Consider the following 26,752-nt stretch of genomic DNA (forward strand, 5'->3'; position numbering starts at 1 on the left):
CGGCTCCTCTTACGTTAGACACGCTGCAGTGGTGCTCATTCTTCCGTCTTAATCCTAGCAGAATTGAAAACCTGGAGATCCTTATTAAAATATATTACAAGAGAGACAATTTTAATAATTCTTATATCTTTGTAAGTAGCTATGAAGTAAACGTACTAGTGACCGGTTGTGTATATACATAAACGTTATTTTTATTAATCTTAAATGCTTTTTTATTACACTATTATAATTTAATTGTATGTAAAGATTACAATTAATATTATACTTAAAAAAATGTTTGAGATTAATAACAATATAAGCAATTAAAGTTTTGTGTAAATATATCTGCAGAACATAGATAAATGTCCGGTTACTGAAATGTTTACTTTGTACAATTCTAACTAAACAGTCAATTTTTGTATATATCTTTACAAATTAATCTCTCTTTTTTCAAACTATTATCCTTTATAGTTTTAGTACTTCTAAACGTTTCTTGATTCGTCGGAAAAGTTCTCCATATTGCTGGTTAGAAATGACAACGCCCAGATTTTTGCATCAGTATAAGATTTGTCGTGCTATAGAATGCTTTTAGCACGACCTTGAACGTGACTCTACAACTCGGAAGCACGATTAGCGGTAGCGTTTATGGCCGGTGCACCAGTGGAGCAAGCGACGATAACGTCGCAAGCGAGTTACTCGAATCCCAATAAATCCAACCCGCCCTTCGCGGCCTAGGAAGCCTGCATGAGCTTGCTCCGAGATTAGTATTAATTTATAGCGCTGGCAGATAGGATAGAATGCGGTGGTGGCCGACGCTGGCCGAGAATGGAAAGGGTGGAAAGTGAAATTTCGCGGCCGCCGGAACAGGACCGGGCCGCCATTTCCATTTTCCGCGCTGATAATTGCAAGCTGAGGATTTCGCTCTGGCGCGCGAATAGGCAAAGTTTACCCTATTTACTGAACCACGGATCGTGCACAGGTTTCATCGAAGTGATAAAGTAGCCGAGATAATTACAGTAGCGTTTATTAATTCATGTTAATAATTTGAAATTTATCTCCATAGAATTTTTCCATAAAAAGATTCTGTGACTTATCCGGGCAAAAGTGGATTGACTATTTACGTTAAGGAATGGTTAGGTGCGATTTCGAACTTGGATTAAAAGATTCGTTCCCCTAAGTTGAGACGTACCATAGTCAGCTTGCGGCTTTATCTTATTAAAGACGTAACAAAGACGCGCCTGTTAGGGATAGTACGTGGTGAGGGAGAAAAATGAAGGAAAGACGACAACCTACCCCACGGACCATCGGTCATCGCCCACAACCTCCCCGTCGTTTTTTCCCACCCTCCGTTCCACGATATCACCCTGTAATGAATCTGTCACGGAGCTGTGAGGTTTCATTTCCTTTCTCTTCCTGGAAAAAACACAAGAAAATTATTTTTGCTATTCTAGACGCTTTGCAAGATGATACTAATTTTTAACTTTTAACCAATATTTTAGAGAATTGATAACATATTAGAATTTTACTTCCACGTTTACTTATTTTATAACTTTATAGCGTCTGATTGAAAAAAAGTGAAATTTGTTTAACGAAGTAAGTGAATGCAGGATTCTTAATACCACGTTTATTTATCTAAACGCTAAAAGAGAAATGAAATTTTCTTGTGCGGTGATAAGAGCGAGCACGCTATCCCATTAATCGAATTACGACAAGTACATCCTCGGAACTTCCGGCCACAGTATTCGGTAGGAGTATCGGAAGTCCGAAGTCGTCGTGGGAATTGAAACCTCTCCGGAACGGTCGGCGGCGAGCCGTGGTCGATCCCGAAGAAGCTTGCAAGGGACTCCGACCCACGACGAAGGAACCCAACGATGGCGACCCAGTCTCGAAGACTTTGACCCACATCATATCGCTCGTTTTTGCTTCTCCGCCTCCACCACCTTCCGAGTTCCTTCCCTCTTGAGACTATTATCTTAATCCCATACATCCTCTTTAAGAGACCCGCTCTCTCAAAGACCGTCTTCTCGCCTCAGTGTTGATCTTACCGTCACGCGTGCGTGACACTTTGATTTTTCTTCATCTCTTCGTGGATCTTTAATTAAAACATGGCGAGCAAAAGGAAAGGCCGATAAACAATATCGATTTACGTCGATAAGTTTTGACTTAATTATAGTGATTTTATAATAATTGTTCACTTCATTACTATATAAACAAACATTCAGTTTTAATCTCCGTTAATTTTGGTTAATCTACTCGGAAATGTTTATTGTTCATTTTACGAACACTTGACAAATAATTAATTTTGTTTCCAACAAAAGTGGATGAATTAATGATTATTGCTTGCATGGTAAACAAAATAATAACACCGACCGCAAACAGGTTCTTGAAACACGTGTTGAATTCAAAGTGCCGCATTACGCACCGGAATGGCATCCACCATGAAATTTACATTCACACGATATCGTAGGCGGTAAAGAGGAAGTTACCGCAACAAGCGGTGTCGTTTTCAAGGTCGCGAAGTACGGGCCCGAGAATGATAGCCGGGGACCACCAGCGGTCTGCCGGGGGCATGCACACTGACCGACATTCCTGCGGTCGCCGAGATCCTTGATGGAGGATCCTAGATCGGAAATCACAGTTGTTTCACACGCGCACGATGCCAACAATTCATGCTATTTAACATTGGCGCCATTGCCGAAAGGACTTTTTTATACCAGAATTTTATTGAAAAAGAAACACGAAGAAAAAACAATTATGCTAAAATATCCAAAAATTTAACTAAAGTTCTGAAAATAATTTCATCATTAGGATTAGATCATCAAAAAAAAAAGATTATAATAAACGTTCAAATTGACAGAATATGTCAACTCATTACAGAATTATTCATTATGCTTGAGTGTTCTATATAATAATTTTGACGGTTCAATAAAAACTATTTTTAGATCTGTATCTATAGTTAAATTCTTAAATTTCAGCAAAATCGTTCTTTCCATGAGAATAATATTAGATTTTATCTCTAAAGGATGAATAGTTTATCAAATGTTGAAATAACTTATTAATTCCAATCCATGAAATTTCTTTAATAATGAAACTCTGAAGCGCATCTATCATTAATACTTGTCTGCTATAAGCTGCTTATCGAAATGTGCACATATGAAAAACACGACAGCTTGTACCATGCACTTTTACATTTTCTTCGCAAGGGTTATGATGTGTATTCGCAAGTTTTATGACGGAATAATGTATAAAACGCTTACACCGTTGTAAAATCAGCCTATATGTAAATGGAAGCGTTTATAAGAAGCGACGTACGTCGCGTTGGAATAATTTACGCGTCCTCCCGCGGACTTACGAGACGCTTAAAGTGTCAGACAAGATCGGGGCGCGAGCGTCTTTCCCCTTTCGCCTTTCCATCCCGGAATCTTAATTCCGGTAAAACGTCTCTCGTATCGGCGATCGTAAAGCTGGTAGCACTTCCGTCGCAAGATGAAGAGGACAGTAGAATAAGAGGAACGAAGAGGAGGATGAAGACAAGTGTCAGGACGAAACTTCACATGGACGAAGTGCAATCGCGATATTAGGAGTTGAAGTGCACAAATTTATGCTGATTCGGCTCTCATCAAACTTTTGGGTAATCAAACTTAATTGAGAGACTCCCGCCATCGAATATACAAACTCGTTCGCGAAGTCAATAAAGTCTGGCGAAAACATGAATCTCTGGGCCACCCCCGAGGTCTTTCCTTATTTTATTTTTCATTAATTTAGCCCGGGAATTTCTTTTAAATCTTGATTTATGCGTCTGATAATTTAGTGTCGGCTACGTGGAAAAGTGACAGATCAAGTTGTGCAGAAGAAGAGAATTTATATTATTTTAAACATAATGTTTTTTTAAGTAGATTTTTTAAATCCTTTATATAAATAATTGTTTTCAAAAAATAAAGAAAATATTGAAAGAATCGAAAAATGTTATGAATTTTCTCACACAATGAGCATGACATTTTTTTGAAAGGAAAGATTATCAAAATACTAATCCCAGTCCTTTTCCCAGAACAGAATAGAATTCTTTCTAAACGATGTAATCCATAGCACAACTATTTACATAAATCTTTTTTTCTTAAACGACAATTTTACTTAACGACTGTTGCTTTATATATATATATAAACAAATTTCTAAATGTTTAAATCTGGAATTAAAATATTCAAATTTTTCGAAAAGTAATTTCTAGGATAATTTCAAATATTTTACTTTTCTCACGTTATCTGGACCTACTAGTCATAATCTATACGATAGGTGTAGTAAGCACTTTTATAAAAAATTGATCAGTCACAGTCAAATTAATGAGGAAATCGATGATCGATATGATTGATCTTTTTTGTAACATTAAATTAGCCCTATATCTTTTGAAAAATTCCAGAAACACACACTAAGGATCTAGAAGATTTATCCTAATTTTAATAGGCCATACGATTTAGATTAATATTTTTAGATTTTTTTTATTTTGAAACTCTGAGATTTAGGAATGTACTTGCATAGAATGTAATATCAAAAAATTGTATATATTGTCAAGTTATAAAATAAAACTCTCCTTTCTTTTCTTCGTGTACAAAAAGCGAACGAAATTTTAATTGGGCCTCGATCTATGGTGTGTGTTAGTATTATCTAATATACACTCAAAATTTGAAACTAAACTTTGAAGAAAATGCGCTTAATTCTTCCTCTCAAAACACCGCAATATCTCAAATATTTTAAAGAAGTAGAAACGCAAACAAATTACTCTACATCTTTCGCTCTCGGTTGTTTTTATTGAACGAGAAATCGTTTTTCTGTTCTTTTTTTACTTGGGATCACCCTCGTGGACCTCGTTTGCTGTTTCGCTAACAATCTTTCGCGGCGCGACGAGTTTGGCACGTTCTTGAGCAAGTGGCGCGATTACCAGTTTAAAGTAGCTAACTCGGCGTCGTCGTCGTCGTCGACGTCGACGACGGCGGCGACGGCGGCGGCGGCGGCGGTGTCGGCGAGCTCTACTCCTCGTAAAATTATCTGTAATAAAATCATGATTTACGCCCGTGTTCCTGGAAAGCGGGCCGCTCAAACGTTTCACTCTGCGTTACGTCCTCCTCCTCTCTTGTAGTTCGCGGGGACGTCGAGGTCGAAGACGACGGGAACGACGCCGCCGTCAACGTCTTTCGGCGCACTCTGACCTTTCTCGAGGATTATATTATCCTCATGAATTCATCAAGGAACATTGGGAGCATCGCTGTACTGTAATTATGCGGACACCGTTCATTTATAGTGATTTACGGAAAAAAATTCTTTTTTTTTTTTATTAATATAAAATGTTATCATTATTTTTCTTCGCAATAAAGTTCGAAATTTTATTTCTTCGAGTTTGTCAAGAGTCTGCGGTTTACTCGTTCAAAGCTCGTTTCAACTCCTAGATTACAGCCCTTAAAAGTTAATTGCGCGCTGTAATATTTTTATTAATATCGGAACCCGAGTTGGCAATTTCGTAGACTATAATAATTTTTTATTAATGCAATTTTATCGCGCTATGCGCCGACGTCATAGGGGGGTCGCGCCGAAATTACACTCAAAACACGGACGTATGTGACGCAACGAGCAGAAGGAAGGAGAGGGAGAGATATTTTATGCGTACACATGGGACACTTTTACAGAATTTGGAAAGCAAAACGGAAATTTCGATGGGAGCCACACTCGATACCAGTGAGAGTGTAACAGCCTCCACCTCAACCCCCTCGCTCCCTTTGCTCGCAATAGTGATGCGCGTAAACGTTCGAGGGTCGCGCATGACGTAAACGCAAAGTAGAACGCAGGACTGCTGTAAGTCGTAAAAAGAATCCCATAAAACGGTAGCCCCCTCTCCCCCTTTTGCGGCAATTTCGTATATTTACGTCGATCTTCCTTATAATAAAGTAGAACGCACCATATGTAATACATACTTCGCCGAAAAGCCGTCTCAGTTGCTACGAATAATTGTCCACTAATTATTATATATACATATAATATTAATCATCGAGTCTTTCGATCTAATATATGTGATGCTTTAACAATAATTCTCTTGTCAGTACATTCTTGAATTGGGAAACATATGTGAAAACCAACAGGTTATCGCGATAATGTCAAAATGAACGTTAAAATCGTACTCATTAAAAAGTGACTTTTGATAGTATTATTTTAGAGCTATTATATTATTTTAACATCATTTTTTTTGTTATGTCATGACTTTTGCTAACTTGCGCAGCTTTGCTTTTGTGACTTACTTTTTATGAATCGATCTAAGAGAGAGAGAGAGAGAGAGAGAGAGAATGAAAGATTGTATATTATAAGATGAATTCAATTAGAGTATTGGAAATTGAAAATTATATTGTAAATCTCTATGCACTTATTGTTAATCGCTTAGATGATTTTTCCTCTTCTTTGCTCCTACTTTTTTTTTTTTAAATATTAAACATATAATTGCTGTATTTAAAAAAAGGATCAAAATTAAAAGTAACACAACGTTATATAAATGAAAAAATAAAAATCAAAACGTAATGTAGCTTCAATCTTGTACATTGAGCGTTTAATTATTTCATCCTTTTTTTTTAAAGCGATTTCATCTGGCTATGCAGTAGCAATAAGTATCCTATTTATGCGACGAATAAAATATTCCGTCTGTTAATAGATTTTTCTACGAATCAACGTTAAGTAATTCACCATCGCTCTTATCACGAACTTTTATCCAATTTAATTGCGGGCCGGTTGCGACAAAGAATCGCCAACAAAGAACGCGACATATGAATTATGAATCATGCTGACACGAGGGCTATCGTTAATGTATTAAAATAAAAAACAAGAGAGAGAGAGAAAGAGAGAGAGAGAGAGAGAGAGAGAAGAAAAGACGCAACCACAGCTTTACGGCGAACCTTAGCTTACGCGACGAGAAAAGCTGGAAAATTCAATACCGCACAAGTTTATGTGTATCTGCGAGCACGTCCCTCACACACGGCTTGAGAATATTAAAAACGAGGGCTTTTTATTAAGGCGCTTTTATGACCGGAAGCGTGCACCTTTTTGCCACTTATATGCCCTCGGTATAAGGGTAAGCACTCGGTTTGAAATTCTAAAGGAAGGAGAGAAGGTAGGAAAGAGAAAGAAAAAGAGAATCATGCTAAAAGAATTCGAATGCAAAAAATGAAAAAATACAAGATGTTCAAAAAATTTTAGATACATAAAAATATAAGAAACCTTATATTAAACTAAAGAAGTAAAATTGTTTCTTAAAAATTGTATGATATATCATAACGTAGAAAGAACTTTAAACACGATTTTAGAAATATAATTATTAAAATTCACAAAAATCGCTAAAATATTGCAATTTTCATGGATATAGATATTTCTCTTGAAATTTTATATATTAATTTATTTTTTATGTTGTGAATGCAAAACATTTCCTGTACTTCATAACCAACAGTTAGTATTACCGATGGTTAATAAACTTGGAAAATATTTCAAACGTCAAACTATTATACAATGTATAAAAATATACAACTTAAATAAATATATATTTCCTCTCTCATGTACATAATATTATAAAATTGTTGTTACGAAACAGTAAAATTTTTATGAGAAAGTATTCCTATAAAATTTTTATTTACGTCGGTAATTAAAAATTTACAGATTTCTCACACAATAACAATTTCGATATTATAAAAATTGTAAGTAATTGTAAGTTACCTTTAAAAATAAAAATTGTATTATATCAATGTAAGATTTTTATAATAAAATCAAGCGACAAATGCGACATGAGGGAAAGAAAAGATGGTCGTCGACCATTGAAATATACCAAAAATTTATTTACATAAAAACATGAATATAATACCTATAATATTTCAACTGCTGCGCATTTCTTTGTTCGCTCGGTACGCGTTATACCTAAACAACTGGCGTCGGGTCACGAAATAATGTCAGTATTGTCACAATTTTTTAAACACACCTGCACAGAGTGTATCCGAAACAACCTGCAATACGACCTAAAGTCTAATTGTTAAGCTACATCGAATCGATTTGATAGCGATGCGAACGCAGCGTTCGAGGTCTCTCGTCCTCGCGATAACTGACCGAAGCGATTTTCTCAAGCCGAAACAATTGATTAAATCAAACGAAACGCAGTGGAGTCTTCGCAAGATTCGTATCCCTTCCAAAGTCTTTGAAGGCTTACTCTCTCTTTCTCTCACTTCACTTCTTCCTCGCAAACAACATAAACACATTTGTATCATTGTTCGGCCGCGCGACATCACCGACAATTATTTTCCTTGTGGTACCATTCGTTACAATATTTACAGAATTATACGAACAACTTAAAGTATACAATTTAAGAAGGATCTGCTCTTCTCTATCTTCATACGAATGTTGTTCAACGCGAGAAAGAAACATATTTTTCTTATTTCTAAACCTACTCATGTAAATTGTTATAATGAGAAAAAACGGAATTTACAATAAACTTTGTTCCATCTGTTCTTAACTTCGACTTAACAGTTGATTAATCTTCTAATTGTAAGTCGGCTCCGAATACAATAATCAAAATGTTACAATTTCTGTTAGTAACCAATAATCATTCTTATCCTCGACTTCATTCCTATAGATTCTATTACCAATTGCACTAATCTCAACGCGAAAGCTTTAATCCAATTATTCACTGGAAATGGACGGTCGATTAACTCATCCATCCCACGAAAATCAAGCGATGGGCAGCACGCGTACATCGAATACTAAAGCTACCTACACAGATTGCCTGGAGTGTTCAGCTCGGCGAAAGTTTCTTAAGAAGTACGGATACAAAAGAAGTTTTCATCTCGGCACGCGCCAGCATTCCCAACGAGTCCCGTACCAGTCCCTTTCAATTTACTTGGAATAAGTCTGCGACGTGATGGTGCAACAAATTCGTGGAAACTTATTTTATGTAAACAGAAACTACAAAATTCCATCAAAATAGAAAATAAAATTACGTGAGAGAGTCTTAAAAAATCGTATAGGAGTGAGTCCATTCAAATTACAATGGAAATAAAATTAAATCTAAAAAACAAAATAAAAAGCTAATTAATATAAAATATACATTTAATGTCAAAATGTTTTCGACAAACCAAATATTTTAAGAATAAGGGTCGCATTCTAAGCGCAGAGGCACTGATACTCGTACTCGTGGCAAATATATTTTAGAAATTCGTATGAAAAGGATCATTAATCTCTGTAAAGTTGATATATTAGTCTCAAAAATTCATTTATATTATTGGTTCAGTTTGATTAAACCGCACGTAAGGCGGGGATATAGTTAAATCGACATCGACGGTTTCACTTTAAGTTAGTCTCTTCAGCTATTATTATTAAGTAATTCGATTGTGTTACAGTACGCAGTTTCGTGCTCGCTTTTGGCGCTCGCTCGAGGAAGCACATCCGATGCGAAATCGTGCGGATCTCCTTAAAAATTGAGAAAATTTTCGCGCACAGGCACGGCGTGAAAATCGTAAAATTGTATATTAAAGAACGACACGAATCCATTATAAAACTGGAAAATTCTCACGCACAGAGTCCGGTGCTGCCAGTCGGGCCGGGTTCCCCCTCCAGTGCCTTCCACAAACCAGGCAGTGTGTACACAGGAAATATTTAATATTTAAATCTTAATTTTTAAATCTTAAATCTAAATTTTTTAAAATATATTAGATTAAAGATTCAATTTAAAAATAGTGCACTGCCGGTTTATGGAAGGTACTGGAAGGGGAACCCGGCCCGACTGGCAGCACTGGCACAGACACACGGCATTTTTCTTCAAATTGGAAAAATTCTCGTGCGTAGGCACGGCGTAAATATTCTTTTTTGAAAGTTAAAAATGTCAAATGTTGACAAATTAAAAGTGATCTGTTGACTGAAGACAAATCGATAAGTCACTCGTAATAGTATCTCGCACACACGCAGTCAGTATGAATTTTAAAGAGATGATAAGATTTTATCATAGATATGATCTTCCGGAAATATCGAAGGATGAAAAATTAGAAATGATTTGTTGGCTCAAAAACTGGTCGAAAAACTACTCGTAATAGTGAGCGTTGGAATTTTCGATGCATATAATTGCGTAAAACTACGGTGAAATATTTCTTTATCAAAATCTGTAATCTTACAAAATACTTTCTACGGATTGAATATCGCACGAACGAGCTATCTCGAGCGATTACCGACTTCGTATATAAAAATTTGACGATACAGATGCTCCGTAAATCCGAAGAGTCGTTAACTTTCATATGTAAGTCATGCAAACGCGATACAAATCGAGATATAAAACTACATCAGCTACGCGACCTTGAAAAGGCTCGGCTAATCGTTACTGAAGATTCCATTGGTGATCACAAACGGGAAGCTACGCACGATATTGTTCCTCATCATTGGCTAGCGCGACGATCTTCGCGATCGTTCGACGCATATTTCGCTTTCTCTCCGGTCGGCGACGTGAGACAATTGCACGTACCTGGATCGCATTTTTCTTCATCTAATTCTAAGAATCGGATATTTGAAACAAGAAAAGGAGTTAGTTAAATCGTCAAGAATAAACATGTCCAACGAATACGAATAACTAGCACGTTCGCGTGATCCTCTCAGCAACTTTATTTAAAGTATCCAAAAATTTGTTATTATCTATCTAGCCTCCAGAGTTAACCAATTCATCGGAGACTCGCGAGAATTTCGACATTCTCATTTGATCCGTCTGGCTGTCAAAATGACATTGTCAGTTTTTCTCCGTTATCGAACGAAAAAGAAACGGAAAATGGCAGAAACGAGATCTCGCGTCCTCGCGTTACGAGATGTCACGCGCAGTTCGCTCCAATGACAAACGAGAAAAGTTATATTGTTACGTAGTTCTATTGGTCTATAATCAATGAACATACGGACAACCGTAAATCCCGTCATCGTGTTCCACATCGCGAAGCGTGCTTCGATTGTATAATACATCTACACATACAGCATCCAAGTCAATATAGCAATGTAAACGCGCGTACATACTCAACTTATATACATATATGTATACCTATGCACAAGGATGTGATCGCAAAAGACGCTCTAATCGCAGAAGATGTCCGAAAGTTATCATCTTCACTGTTGAAATACGTGCGCTGCGAAAAGGTGGGTTGCTTCCAATTCGAGCTGAGATCAATTTCGCTTTGCAGCGATTTTCTCGATATTTTTTCGAGCGTTGCGATTTACGCATTCAAGGAATTGCGTTCCTTTTGTTATCATACTCTTTGAGAGTATAATTCGAATCATCAAGCTTTTTATTTCGAAAAATTCAAAAAGTAAGCGAAAACTTCAGATAAAATATATAGTATATTACATACATTTATTTCCATTATTATTATTAGAGAATATATATCGTAAAACATTTTCGCAATACTTTTGAAGTAATGTTCTCTCGAAGGAAATATCAAATAAATCATTTTTTTTTTAATTGTCAGATTCACAAAATTAATAAAATATTATTAAAAATTATATTCAGTTAATGATTATTCTTGATCAATTATTTCATCGAATCAAATTTGAGAAAACTTCAACAGAGAGATTATATATTTTTGCATATATATTTTTTTATTTTATATTATTTATCACATCCAAGTATATTTGAGAAAATCGCAGACGAGGCAGTTAGCGGTTATAAAATTTGCGTACAAACAGAACTCTTCATTCTGCATAAAATCGTCAGTTAGTCTCTACGTCTTGCCTAAAAAAATCGTGCGTTTTGTTGCTTCTCATCGCCTCTTCTTCTTCCTCATGCGATCTTTAGATCGCGGAAACATGGGTGCAATGCTTAAGATTTATATCACATCCTTCGTATGTGCGGCAGTGTTTCTTATATGTTGATTGGCCATAACGCCATCGAATCTCTGTCGCGGGCTCGAATTCAATTCAGTTCGTTGCTCGATTCAAAAGAGCGTCATACATTCTCTGGTTCAGCTTCAAACGGCAGTTGCTTTACGCAGGTCAAGGATCAGAACTTCCAGTAAGGACGGTTCATCGACGTTAATTCTTATAATTTGTGCACTTATAATTTGTCATAATAATCTCTAATTTTTTGTAATTTCATTGTTGAAAATTCAAACAATTCTTTTTCATTGATATTCGTATACATAGATTCTATCATCGTTCTAAATTCAGTTCTACAGAACTGTTCAAAATTGAATTAACGAATATTCTTTTTTTAATTTACTGAAGAAGCATATTTTCCAAATTTTCTTCTTCTATTGAAGATTCTTTCTAGCAAGCTAGAACAATGGATTCGATGTCATTATGTCGGAATTGGCATTCCGAAATAATGACCAAACGTTGCGTTCACGGAGCCGTCTCCCGCCTTCGTTCTCACTCCTTCCACCAGCCGCAAAGACAGCAATACCATCGCCTCTCGGGATGGGGCTGGATTATCTGCTATTGTCAGTGCATCGCCCTGGTGGTGGTAAGATGCGTGGTCTCGGCCCTCTTGGGCGGCGGTGGTGGCGGCCGTCTCTTGCCCGCGATTGCATTAACAATGTTCATGCTGCGATTTTCATCTGCGAACCTCACCGTTTGTCTGGCCGGACTGGACGCGTATTCAACCGGTCCGTTGGGATCTGTAGCGTATACATTCTCATACAGATTATCCGCACCGTAGTGTTCTTGTACCCAATTGGACACGTTGGTCTCCCTGTAGTCGGCCACGGCAGGCGGTGGGTCCCGAAAACCGAGCACCTCGTGCGGCGTCGTTGTCGAGTCTAACTTGCACTTCTGAGCAACTTGCCACTTCTTTCTCATCACTCTCTGCAGATCTTTGAGGAAATCGCCCGGTGGCGCTTGATCAGACGCTGCCAGCTTCTTCGGTGACGTAAGCCTGGTGCTGTCGGATCTTCTAGGCGGCGTCGGCTTCCGTTGCGGCAATGCAGGACTGCCTGGTTCCTGTTGGGGTGGTAGATTGAATGAGATCTTCTTGCCGGTTCCGGTCTTCGATTTGGGTGACGTTGGTGGTTCTTGGATAGTCACTCGTCGTTGCGGCTGCGGACTCGAGGCGGCCTTTAATTCGGCTAGATAAGGTGGTGTTGCGTAATGACCAGTTCCTTGTTTCATAGCGCTACGTCGGACGGTGTCCATGTTGGGATTCGGCCTAATCGGCTGAATCGTGTTATGATGACCGGTCTGGTATATCGATTCGACTTTGGAATTTTGCCGGCCGAGACTCTGGGAATTGGTAAGTGGCGGTTGAGCACTATAAGCCGGCGGTGGTACGAAGGGTGGTGGCGATGTGAAATTAGGCGAGTTTGGGGTATAGGTCGGCGTACTTGCCGTCGATCCTGGATAGGAACTGTGCGGAGAGGATACGGAATTGGCGGTATTGTTCGCGTGAGCATTCGGAGACGTATTCGAATTGTAATTCTGGACTGAGTTGTTTAACGCGATACTATTTGTATACATTTGATTGGCTTGTGACCTAGGATTGGGATTATGCGTGGGTGTGCTCTCGGGAGTCACAGAGTTCGTAGGGGTGGACTGTTTGGGTCTAGCGCGACGTATCGTTCCAGTTTCGCCGACAAGTGGACTCGGCGGTGGCGGTAGAGACGCGAGACTCAACGAGGAGCCCGTAAGCTCCGGCGTGTTGCAAATCGGAAGTTCACCAGGCGCTGGCGGCGGTGGCAGAGAATCCAGCGAGAGATTCGATCGGAACATTTCGGGAGGTGGGGGCGGAAGCGGTTCGCTGTCGGACTCAACTTCTTCGACAACTCTTGATGGTGATGGTGGCGGTGGTAGCGAGCTAATCGACTCCATCTGTAGGACACAAATCTATTCGTTACGTATCGAGCAAATATTAAATTCGTTCATATTAAATTTCTTAGTGATATTAATTACCATGCACGTTTGTATTGGACTCGTCGGCGTTTTCGATTCCTGACTCTCCGATCTGCTGTATCCCATAGGACTCGCCCTCTCTCTCACAGGCGTGCCAGGAGGTACGGGGCTGACTGGTGTCGCGTTTCCAGATCTATGATGTCTCTTCAATGTTCCGGACCCATCAGAGTCAGTGCCACTTCGTCGACGACTATGCCTTCTAGTTAGCGTACCGGATCCCGAACTTGTCGGGCTTGGGCAGGAGTCTGGTTCGTCTCGAACAGTTTCGCCGACCTCCTTCAATTGCCTCGTAATTGATGTGAGAGGCAACTTTGGATTCATAGACGGCTTCCGTTTTATCGTCCCGGTTGGAAATTCACCGCATTCGAAGGCCACCTATCGTACAATTAATATGCAAAAATTAAATAATTGTATCTAGTTAAATGATTATGATATAACAGAAACAGTAATATGTAATAACAATATTTTTAAATGAATTTATTGTTAATACGTAGGTCAAATAGTGTTTAATTGTATTCACCTCACAACTACTCGGTGCCCCATCAGACAAACATCCACTGGAGCTAGAGCTGCTCGCTCTGCTCAGTCTGCCATCGTTGTTATAACTCTGCCGCTGTTCCGAATTATAACTCTGTCTTTGAGCGTCGTATTGCCTCGTCGTAGCGACTGTCGTTTCGTTGCTGTGCCTTACGTTCTCCGCAAACTGTCTGGCGTTGTCATTTGTCGTATTATACTGGGTTTGATTTGGAGGTGCAGCAATAGAACTGACCGAGCACGATCTGGCATGTGCCAATAAGTCCAAATCCTCCTGCGCCAGCTCGTCCACGAGTGCTCGATAATTTTCCATTAGCTGCCTGCCGTACTTCGCTACGCGAATGCCAACCATCCAACGCTCCAAAGACGCGTTATCTTCCGCGCAGAGAAATTTAATATACTTGGTGGATTTGGGCTGTTGCAGTCGTGGATGTTTTACGGCGAAGCAAAAGTCGGTAGGCGCTTTGTATTTCTTTCGCCAGCCAACGCCATAATAAACCTGGTTAACAATTAGCGAATCCTTTGTAGAAATCAATTCGCATGATTAATGGATGCAGAATTTTATAGCAAATAATAACAAAAAGATCGGATAATCTTATTTTATATAAAAAAGGTATAATGGATCAATAATAATAATTGCGATTATATAATTATTAAAAATTATCATAAAATAAATACAGAACGCATAAAACATATTTGCGATTAGTATTATATGATGTATCGCTGACTGAGAAAGAATATATAAAAATATAAACCTGATTAACATCGAAGGTTGCCAGACAGACGAGGTCTCGAGCGGTGCGCGCCTTTTCCTTCGGCCAGTAATAAAGACCGGAGGCTCGTAAAATGAAGTGATACCTCTTCCAGCCCTTCTTACTGTCCGATTTCAAGTACAGCGGACCCTCGACCTGGAAGCAAATGGTAATCGATGCAGAAGAGAAGTGGAATATATGTCAACGAACTCGTTCGGTCCGGCTGCCAAGGCGCAATGAGATCGTAAACACATCTCGCTTACCTCGGGTACGCCGACGTTGCTGCTTGAGAAGAACTCCTCTAATAGAATATTTCTCGAGTGGTCGTCGTACTCGCCACCGCCGCGATCTGTGGGACCGAGAAGGAATCGCTCGGGCGTGAGAAATAGTTGTGTTTTATCCGGTCTCTCGACGAAAAGCAACTTGTTTTTGGAATCCCTGGTCCATAGTAGAAGATTTTCCACTAATAATTCATGGTCCTCGTAAACCCTCTCTGAAAGTTTCATTATATCTCATTATCTTATTGTTAGTCTGCAGATTTTGACACCGGTAGTACAATAAAATTACTTCCCGAGCTTACGATGTATTCCTTTCAGAAAAAGTTCTAATAATGTGAAGAACGAGAGTATTTACTCATTATTCTCACTATTAGATACAATGACACTGTACGTCATTTAAGAGTAATAACATAGTTATATATTACACGCCTTTAAAATCGTGTATAATTTTATAATGTATTATATATATAGAATATATATTTATCTAATATTTCTTTTAATAATACCTTTTACATAAATATAAAAAAAGCCATTTCAAGCACTAGCAAATATCGATAAAAAATGAGGATGTCAGCATAAAAAATTAATGTCACGTGTAAATATTGTCTGTTGGAGAAGAAATGTTGCGTCACTAGTCTAGCAATTAGCGGTCGGCAAATAGAAGATAATAGACTCACCCATGAAGAGATCGGGCAAATGCTCGACCACGGCCCACTTCGGATCCATTGGAACGTGGTTTTTGTCCGCGAGCAACCTACACACGTGCGCGACGCTCATCCCTTCGTCGACCAAGAGGCTTTTACCGCTGCCGTCCAGCGTAAACGCTTTGATGAAGAGCTTCTGTACGCTCGCCTCGCGCATCTTCTCCAGCGCCAGGCGGATTTTCTCTGCTTTCGCTTTGCTCGCTGTATCTGAAGAGATAATTACAAACAAAATTACTCAAGATGCACAGACTAGTATAAATATAAATACAAATAAAAATAGAATAAGTAATACTGAGTGAAAATCGACTGGACATGCTCAACATTTAACGTAATAAATAAACGAAGACTTTATTCGGTCAAAACGAGTCTTGATACTGAATAATATTTTTGTATATATTTACAATCTCCAGTTCGAACAAACTGCGCGCCAATTATTTGTTGGCCTTGAAAGCTAAGTCCTAAATTGAAGCTAGAGTACGTAATATCACAAGTTAAAAATAGAATGAAAAAATAGAAAACTTACCGTTCAAATAGTTCAATCAAATAAAATATGCATTCTCGTAAAACAAACAAAAGTTTGAAAAATCGAGATTTGATATTTAAATTGATCTCTCAAATTAAACGATGAATTAATCAACATTCTAAAGTTATCGACCGCGCCGCGGTCAAAATAAAATGTAGACTCACCGACAAACTGGTGCGATTGTTGTTGAGGAGCTGTGTGCATGGCGGTCTGAGGTGGCTTGTGTCCGGAACCACTACTGCTCGCCGAACTTTCGCTGGACAACATGGACACCGTGTCTGAGAACGCACTGTCATTATCAGGACTATCAGTGCGCATACCTATAACAAGATCAAAGGCATATAAAAATAAAATATTTTAAACTTTACTATATCTTACAAATAATATAATTCATAAAATTATAAATGACATAATAATTAATAATATAAAGTAGATATTGCTACATATACAATTTAATCAATATAAGTCTTGAAATTGTGCTACAATACGATTACAGCCACCGGCACACGATGCTTGTTTTCTTGCTGGATTGCTAGCTGGATTAGAATCTTGTTACCGTATTGATTACGATGCTGGCACGATGGTAAGAATCTGATCCAGCTAGCAATCCAGCAAGAAAACAAGCATCCTGTGCCGCCGGCTTAATATGTCGTTAGAAAATTTCTTTGCACGAACCTCCTTCATTTTTGATGTCAGTATTGTCGCCTGGGTTGATCCTTGTGCTGGTGGGTCGTCCGGGTCTTTGTGAATCTGGTGCGGGAGTAGCGGCGATGTCACCGTCGCAACGTCGCTCCAAGGCGCACAATTCACCAAGGATCGCATCCAGGTCAACATCCTGGGAATCTATAAAAGCACGTATTGCATCTTTTATATTAAAAAGCAACTAAAAAATACATTGTCACTCTGTGTATAAATATACATAGCAAAGAGCAGAGTACATAAAACTTTTACAGATTTTTAACATTGAATTATTAAATAAAAAACTCTATATATCATGTATTTACAGATTAAAATTTATAAGGCTTTCAAAATATCGTGACATTGAAACTCTTTAGTCTTCGCATTTTTGTGTATCTTCAATATATTCTGAGATTTTATTATTAAATTTGTATTTAGAAATATAGATTGATTGTAGGATCCAACGTTAAGAGATACTTTACTTCCCATCATTCAATATCATCTCATCTTAAATCTGCATTATCTCCTTACGATTAATCAAAGATTTTCCCACGATTTCTCAGGAAACGGTGAATGTAAATTCGAATACATCTCGTCTGTCATTATATACACGCTTGCGTCGTGCACACGCCATAATTACCACGTATCGTTATCAGTATGTGATAGCATGCATATACGGAGCTCGTCGCAGCAATTAGCGAAATTAGCAGTTCAGCAATTCAACCGAGTATCTCGCACGCGAATGTGCTGGTGTGTTACGCACAGGTAACAGTGTTACCTGCGCGAAAAAATGGGTATGGTAATTGCCAGAATTCTACCAAGCTCGATAGCATTTTATCATTTTAAATCTATAGAAAATACATTTTTATTTTCCGAACAGCTCTGATTATTATCGATTAACTTGTAATGGAAATAATTATCGAAAACGGAAAACAAATAATATATCAATAGTATTATTTTAATTAAAAATAATTCAATAACACTATTAATGAAATAAATACACGCCCTTGTGTTTTAATAAAATTTTGTTTGTTCCACATTAATACTGTTATTGATTCAACAAGATTATTTTTCATTAAAAAAATATTGATATAACATCGTTTTATCAATATTACAGCGAAGAAAATAATGAACAACTCGTACATAGTATAGTCATAGTACTTAAATGTAAGAAAATTATGCAATATCAAAATGTAATCGTAAAACACTTGAAAACAGAGAAGAAAAAATAATACAATCGAAAGAATTGTTTTCAACTAAAACCGAAGCGCATATAGTCGTACTTACTTCGCGGAATGTTTCATAATCACGCTGAATGTGAGTAGTAATATCAATTTGTACAATTCACGGTAGGCGTGACACTTTGTTGCAAAAGACCGAGCGAGGATACTGAAAACGCCTCTCTTTTGCTTTGCTGATACCGCAAGTGAGTGTCAGATCGCTATGAAAAAGTGCGGCGGGGCGTGAGTAATTGATAACGTGCGAATTAGTGTCAAGACTACTTTCATGACCAACGTCAAGTAACCGTGGTAAGGCTGTCAGTTTCTCAAGCTCATCAGGAAAATTATAAGCACATCACAGAATTTCCTTGTAATTTTATGTTTATTGGTCCAGGTGATGAAAATTGGTTTAGCTGATGAAAATTTACACAATGCATTGTAAAATCGATAAAATATTTAGAGACCATATTGTGAGGTAGATTGGATATAATAACACGTAATATAAAATAAAATTATATTGTATTATATTGAGATAAACAATTACAGTACTTGAGCGTTTCAATTTAACTTCTTATTACTCTTATTAAAGTTTATAATCATTCAAGTCCTTTGATATAAAGACATCAACAAACAATGGCAGTAATGCTTCTTGCTCTTTGACCGTACGTTTTACTGCGTCTTAATGATAACAAGCAATTGTATTATGCGTATTCAATTTAGCATGCAGTTTTCTGCAACTTTTCAGAACACGACTCCTTGACCGACGCCACGGTCGTTGCTGAGTGACGTGCACCCCGTGGAATGTGAACGATATCGCCGCGCGAATCGTCACGAGCGACGCGACGCAACGTTACCGCGAAACCGCCGACGCCGACGTTGCGAATGCGAAAGAGAAGCCGAGGAATCGCGCGAATGTTTATCATGCAGATTTGTGCGCTCGTCGTCCACCTCGAATTTCTCACGCATTGCCTGGCAAGTTCGCGTTGTCCGCGATGGAGAAGTTCCCATCGCGAGGAAACTTCAGATTAATAATGAGATGTAATTCCGGTAATTTCATTTGCGCTGCATAAATGCAAATTTGTCATGAATATAAAAGTTTCTTATTTCCAAATAACACACGGATTAGAATTAATATCAGTTTAATCCGTTTTAATTTGCAATATTTGCATCTTCGTTAAATACACGAACGATATATGCAGCTGTCGCACTTAAAGTTATATCAGATAATCTTTCTGTAGTCTTTTTGCACTCGTGACGCATATATCAAGACGGTGAAGTTGCAATCGCGTTGTATTGTAACACCAAGCTGTAAATGTGTCGGCTTTGGAGAATTAATAAGATTGCAGATGATATGTATACGCGGGGAATTCGCATCGCGGTGCAGCGTTCCTCAAAACGAGTTATGTATACGCGGTGAATGAAAATGAAACCGGTGTGTGTGTGTGTGTGCAACGCACTTTCCATGGGCGCGAACAACGCAAGTTGCGAGTTGCACCCGGCGACTACCGTTACGGCGAAATTACGCGTACGCTGCATCGTGACTCCGTCGTGTGGTGCGCAAACACCTCGACGTGGATAAACCTAACCGGTCATTCGCATTCGGAGGACAACATGGATGGAAACGTGTGAATCACGGCTTTCTCGAGTGCTCTTTGACCATCTTTCGTCGAGCGTCTCGTCGATCGTTCTTAATGGAAAAAAAAAAAAAGAAAAGCGTATAAAACTGGCAAGAAAAATTTTTATCTGACATTTAACGTACAGTTAAAAAAAAAACAGACTTTGAAAGAAGAGAAATTACTGAAGTGCAAAAAAGTACGCATTTTTCTTTAATAATGGAGCCAACTTTCCGTTAAGAAGTGACTAATTTGAATTGATAATAAAGGAATTATGCAAATTTTTTATAAGTAATCTACCCAAGTGTAAAGAGCGCGAAATTGTGTTTTAACTTCAGGCTAAAAGTTCGTCTTGGGGAAAATGTAAGTCTTGGCTTAATTGTCAAAATTTATCATAGAAGGCGAACCTAAATAATCACAGAATACATTCTCAACTTGTGACGCATTCATGTATAAAATACGGAAAGTATGGTTAGTAATAATTTTGACTATTTCTTTCTCAATAATACGTCCATCATCAAGAATGTTCATTACTTTCTTTCCTTTGTTTTTCTTATCTTATTAGATAAAAATTGAATGAAAATATGCAAATTATATACATTAAGAAAGTTAAATGAAAAAAATTTCAAACTGTATAATGTCTTCTATAAGCAAATTTTTGTTCTCTTAAAGGGCATTCAACTTAGTTCGTGGACTTTGTCATGCTACTTAAAATGCTTTGTAACCGTTTTTACGGCGATAAGACGTAACTCTTGTCGTTTTTTAAGTTTGTTTACACGGTACAGTGGTAAGATTTGTAGTAGCAGTTTGTACAAAAAGAATATCAGAGACGCGTATCGATCTCCTTTTCTATGATATGATACAAGGGTAAGGAGAAATGGGAACTAAAGGATTGGGGAAAGGCACAATGCCGGCTTTTACGACGAGTCTCGTGGCCATTATCAGAAGGGGTCGTCGGAAAAAGATAAATGCTGGGTAAACACAGGAATGGTCGTAATCTGTTAGATTTACCTTATACCAATACATATTCCGTGTAGAAAGGCGGATAAATAATAATGTAACAAAAGAGAATTACCCTATATAATTATAATTAATTTATAATCTGTACGAATTTAATGTTATAAAAAGTCTCTGTAAAATTTTTAGAATTAAAAAATTAATAAAAGACTCGTTGCAAAATAAATTAATACTTCAAAGTACGAAAACTAAGTAAACTATTAATCCCGAAAGCTATCATACAAACTGAACCTTTTAGACTTCATTATATAAGCTTGCGAAAAAAGAGATTAAATGCTCCCAATTATGAAAAATGCATTTTTAATCTAAATTGGCCTAAGTTTTAATTTAATTACAAACACAAAGAGATTATATATCACCCAAAAAAAGTAATTAAAAAAAGTAATTAAATAAAGTTTTAGCTGATTCTATTAAGAATTAAAGGATTATATGGTGGTACTGAGAGTTGTGTCCCAACATTGCATTGCCGAGATTCGCTTGAATAAAAAAATGAATAGTTCATTTAAAATTCATGTTGGCATATTTAAACATTTCAACTTTGTGTAAGTATAAGTAGTTATAAAGATGAATAAACGGAAGTAAAATAAAATGATAATTATTTTGGTTAAATAGATCGTTCCTACTGTAACAAGAATTGTTCTAAGGAGCAGCTTTCCACTGGCTTTCTAAGTCGAAATAAATTACCGCATAGACGAATACGTAAGTGTGACTCGACTCGTTAATTTACGAATTCTCGTCGTCGCACGGTGCTAAATTGCTATAAATTTAGTCGAGCACATTGTCGTGGCACGTTGTCAGAAAGCTGCACTTTCCTTCGACCTGCATCAATTGTTATTGCAGCTTATGTTGAGCATTATAACAAATTTTTACGATACTAATATTCAAACTCATATTCAATCACCCTTCGCATAAATGGAACTGATAACGCGGAAACATAATTGTGCATGTTGAAATTTAATTTCATTTTATTTAATTCTCATTATAATTAAGACAACTGAAGAGTTCTTTTTATCTTATCGACAATGTCGATATGATAAAAAACATCGTTATATATAATTTTACTAAAACTACTAATTTCTTTGCTTATTTCAACGCAGTATATCTCGCATCTCGTTAAAACTTTCAAAAATCCATTACAAGTCGATTATTAATACATTTTCATTTGTTTCAAAATTTTATTACTGCTGTGAAGAAAAGTTTGTCTGTATACCTTTGACAGTGAGGTAGCCCAATATGCTCTCGTTACTACCAAAATGCCCGAGCATCTTCCACCCTGCCAAATGAGGCGTCGATTCTCTCGAGTACAATCTCGTTTCCCTTGCGATCGTCAATTAGCATCGTACTCCGATGAGCCTCTCATCGGAGCGAAAGAGCATCGTCACCCAATCATCGCCACGAGCGATCACAACGTCCGCGTTTTGCATAATCACTTTTCCATTGAACTGAGAAGCCATTTGTCAGATTATCACTTCACAATCGGAGACAATTTGAGGTCGACATAACGCAAACTTTTGCAACTACATAAAAATTTCTACCTTTTTAATGTCAATTATTCAAAAACGATTATAAAAGACGCCACTTTTGATCACTTTCCCACTATTAGCTAGTAATTCTTGAATAAAATATCAAGCATTGAAAGTTAAGAGCCAAGAAGTTATATCGCGGCGAGAAAGTCAGGTGGACGCGGATTTTCAGAAGATAAATATATTCGCGCCATGTTTAATTGAAACCAAATCAATATTAAGTAAGTTTTTGTTGCTTTTTATCTATGTATATTGAACTATCATTACAGAAAATTTTTAATCAAAATTAAATAACCCTCTGACGTACAATTTTCATCTCACCGAGTATATATATAATAATTAAAAAGTCTCGTATAAAATATAATACAAATAGTTCTCGTATCATTGACTATATTTATTTTCGTGATATAAACCCAGGATAAAATAAACTTATAGAATTGATCAGCGGTATAAGTAAATTAAGCGACGTAGAGGAAAAACGCAAAGCGCACGATGATTTCGCACCTCTGAAGGTGCATCGGATGGTTAATCCCGATCTTCGATCGAGCAGACTCACGACGATACACTGTCGACGGAGGGATACGATCCACACGGTGAACACGATGCGCACGTCGCGTGCGACGGCACTAGACTAAAGGCCTTAAGGTGAATATACTTGCCTCTCGCTACGAGTTTTCTACGCGAACGCGCGTCGCGCCTGCGTGTGGGTGCCTCGTGCCTTTGTGTGACGTGCGTGTTTTACGCACGTTAAAAAGGGTTGAGAGTGCACCGGTTGACTTACGCAAACGTCTATTGACTATAAATAAAGCCCCCCTTTGAAACGGCGTTTCGTCGTTGGAAATATTCCGCCGATCTGATCGAGGCCGTGATAGATTGCGATTTTTTATCTTCTCAAACGTGCGGGGATAATCAACGTCAAAAATTATCGCCTTTCATATTGATTATTTTATTCGACATAAATTTGTCGATACTTGAAGTATGAGAACCTCTGTGAAAACTTGAACTGGAATTCGAGGAATCTCTTTGATAGTGGAGTGGAATCTGTAGATAGTACGGGATGACTCTTTAGAAACAGAGCGCTTAAATATCTTTGAATTTATATTTATAAAAATATGTGAAACATAATTTAAATAACTTTAAATATTTCCGATATAAAACTTTATCTTCCTTAAAAATACTCAACGATATCCTGCTTCATTAGTTTCATTATTATCTGCGGACGAATTTTGCCATCAGTACAACGACCACCGACCAACGCTTGCTCCCTTTAATTAAACACTTGCACTTTAAGTATCGCATTTATGTCACGCGGTAGGTGCGTACGTGCACGATTATGCGTGCGAAAGGGTTGAACGCGCCATTGACTTACGCAAGCTTTTATTACGCCGTAAATAACATGGTGTATTCCCTGGGATAATAACGTAATTTTATATAATATAGTAATATATATTATATATACGACGTTACACAATGCTCACGAGTAAAATTAATACGTCAAATAATATTCTCGAAATATATTCTTCATACGTAACGACATGCGTAATGATTGTATTGCACAAATTGGATCGTGGTAATGGCCGAGCTTTTATAACAGTACATTGTTTAACGAGTTGAGCACAAATCGAGTATCGAGCCCGACGCGATATCACAGTACACGGATTAAAGAGTTCGTATTGATTAAAGTCTAGGCGCCGGAGTGACGATTTGATAAATGGTAAAGACGCGACATCGCGGCGAAAATGCATCACAAAGCGTCCACTCCACTGATTCGTGTGTCATTGAGATAAGGGAGAAATCCTCATCCATCAAGACTCAATGAATGATGCAGGGAAATAATGAATGTCAACATATTTAACGATGCAAGCGTAATCATGTTAATATTGTATTCCGCAAAAGGGAAATTAAATGCGAAAGATACTGCACATCTATCGTGCGATACTTCAGTTGTTCAATAAACCACTTTGTCGTTTATGTTACATTATCATGCCATCTATTTAGCTTTGTTAAAGTACCGCAGTTACGAGCCGATCTCTAGTCCCACGAGGCGATGTAATAATGGGTGCATTCAATACTACAATGGTTCACTGAGCGACTAAGTAGCAGTCGAATGTAATTGGTTTTTACTTTTAGATCCAACTAATCACATTAAATTACTACTTAGCTTCTCAAGCTTTGTGTTTAGGATGCTAAAAACCGCTGCAAAACCTCGGATAAAGAAAAAAAAATAATAAATCACATTTGAACAATTCGATCACATGATCAATGCGATTGGTTAGTGCTTTCTTTCTTCCGCAAGATCGATTTTTAGCATCGTGAGCACAAGATTTTAGTGAGTGTTTGTACTGAATGCACCCAACAGGATTTAGAATTCCTCATTGTGGATCTATAAAAATTTATAAACCAGTTGTATGAAAGAATTTTACAACAGTCGTAAAGCTGCTTTCTATATTGAATATAAACATCGTCAGTTTATAATTGTTACAAATATGCTACATCATTTCAATTCTTCTGGACTACTTCCATCTTTCAGCATTCATTTTACGCGTTCGAAAATCCTAATTTACATATATTATGCACAAAACAACCGCTGCCGATCAGTACGATCGGGCAATCTGACACGTCGCAATTAATCGAGCAGAACGGGTGTTTCGCAGTCAATCGACTTGGCTTTTTACCGCGGGCGAATTTCGCGGATGAACTTTTTATACTTTCCCCGCTCGCGATCGCGAACGAGGAAGGAAGGAAGGTTCGTTCACCCTGCCGATTATGTGAATACGCAAACGCGCTCGATAACGCAGTAACCTAGATTAATCGAGCTGCATAAATCAGCCGAGCCGACACGGCGCAGCGCGCCGCTTCTTCGGTTGCAAATATTTTCGCGCTATTTTCGCAAACGCCTCTCTAGCTCCGATAAGCTCGCGCGTAAACGCCAGCTTAACTATATAAATCATACTCGACCCTTTTGACACGCGTGCGTGATGTAATACGATCGGTGGGTTCCATCCGAGCGGTGTATGTGTATTAATTATAAATTGATCTTTATGTTATATATGTACTTTTCCGAGGTAAAATTGTGCTTCTCATTCATAATTCTTCGAATTATGCATTTGTATATTAAACGTTCCTATGTTAAAATAATACTCGAGTGGACTTAAGCATTAACGAAACCATTAGATAAAAAATAAACATTACACAAAGCACTTCGTGTAAAAGAATGTCAAATATTGGATCGTTTATTCGATTAATTATTTATAATCTTGGCTTGATTTTGTTTCGATACTTGTTAATTAAACGCGTGATCCTGCTTTTCAATAAACGTATTCGGCGTATCTCGTGGGAAATATATATTTCAGCTCTGTCGGACTACAGATTATTAATTAAAATGTATTCTACTGAACGTAATAATTAACATTCGCACTCCTGAGATTATTTTCAAAAAATTCAATAAATGTATTCAATTGGAAATTTCTCATAATTTTATATTTTTAAATTTATATCGACAAGCAAAAAATGTTGTAGTTTCTCAACGATTAGAAAGATGTTAGATTGTAATAATAAACTTAACATTTAAATGCATTATATGGTGCAGTAACTTTTTTGTAATAGTGACTTCACGTTTGAATATGTTGTGTGCAGTAACTTTTTGCTTGTAATTAGTTGCACTGTAGCTGCTGCAGCCATTGCGCAACTACTTTCATCGCGTGCTTTCATCTCATTGCGATCTTCGCGATAATGCATCGGGAGAGATATTTCTGCTTTTAGAAATTTTTTATTAATTCTAAACTTTCAAACAAAGTTTCGTTCTCCCATAAAAATTTAATTGCAATGTACCAGTTTCGAAAGGCTTTTGCAATCGCAAAGCCGCAAAGAAAAAAAGAGGTACGCGTCCTCCATCGTTTAATCATTCTGCAACGCATTCAAAATTTATCAAAATCAAACCGGGACACTTTCGAGCGCCTCCTTCTTCGCAATTAAACAGGCGTAATTACTAAATTAATTATCCTGCGCGTCAGACA

At 37.6% G+C, this 26,752-nt stretch overlaps 1 protein-coding gene across 2 annotated transcripts in view; it reads right to left on the reverse strand.

Moving 5' to 3' along the window:
* Nucleotides 1-12,353: 12,353 nt before the first annotated feature.
* LOC108779039 (amyloid beta A4 precursor protein-binding family B member 1-interacting protein) overlaps nt 12,354-26,752 on the reverse strand; it is a 55,063-nt gene continuing 40,664 nt past the window's right edge. The window contains exons 1-9 of one of the 2 annotated variants that reach the window (XM_018546374.1): nt 22,424-22,488; nt 17,361-17,528; nt 16,850-17,005; nt 16,136-16,369; nt 15,444-15,673; nt 15,184-15,336; nt 14,415-14,927; nt 13,895-14,269; nt 12,354-13,813 (exon numbers count right to left, since the gene is read on the reverse strand). In XM_018546374.1, coding sequence (XP_018401876.1) covers nt 12,452-13,813; nt 13,895-14,269; nt 14,415-14,927; nt 15,184-15,336; nt 15,444-15,673; nt 16,136-16,369; nt 16,850-17,005; nt 17,361-17,528; nt 22,424-22,478 — 3,246 coding nt within the window. In that variant the 5' untranslated portion in view covers nt 22,479-22,488 and the 3' untranslated portion in view covers nt 12,354-12,451. Of the gene's footprint in view, nt 13,814-13,894; nt 14,270-14,414; nt 14,928-15,183; nt 15,337-15,443; nt 15,674-16,135; nt 16,370-16,849; nt 17,006-17,360; nt 17,529-22,423; nt 22,489-26,752 lie in introns of those variants that run through there. The other variant, XM_018546373.1, reaches the window with a different exon arrangement.

The sequence above is a fragment of the Cyphomyrmex costatus genome, unplaced genomic scaffold, assembly GCF_001594065.2.
Source record: "Cyphomyrmex costatus isolate MS0001 unplaced genomic scaffold, Ccosl1.0 scaffold55, whole genome shotgun sequence".
In the NCBI taxonomy this organism is placed as follows: Eukaryota; Metazoa; Arthropoda; class Insecta; order Hymenoptera; family Formicidae; genus Cyphomyrmex; species Cyphomyrmex costatus.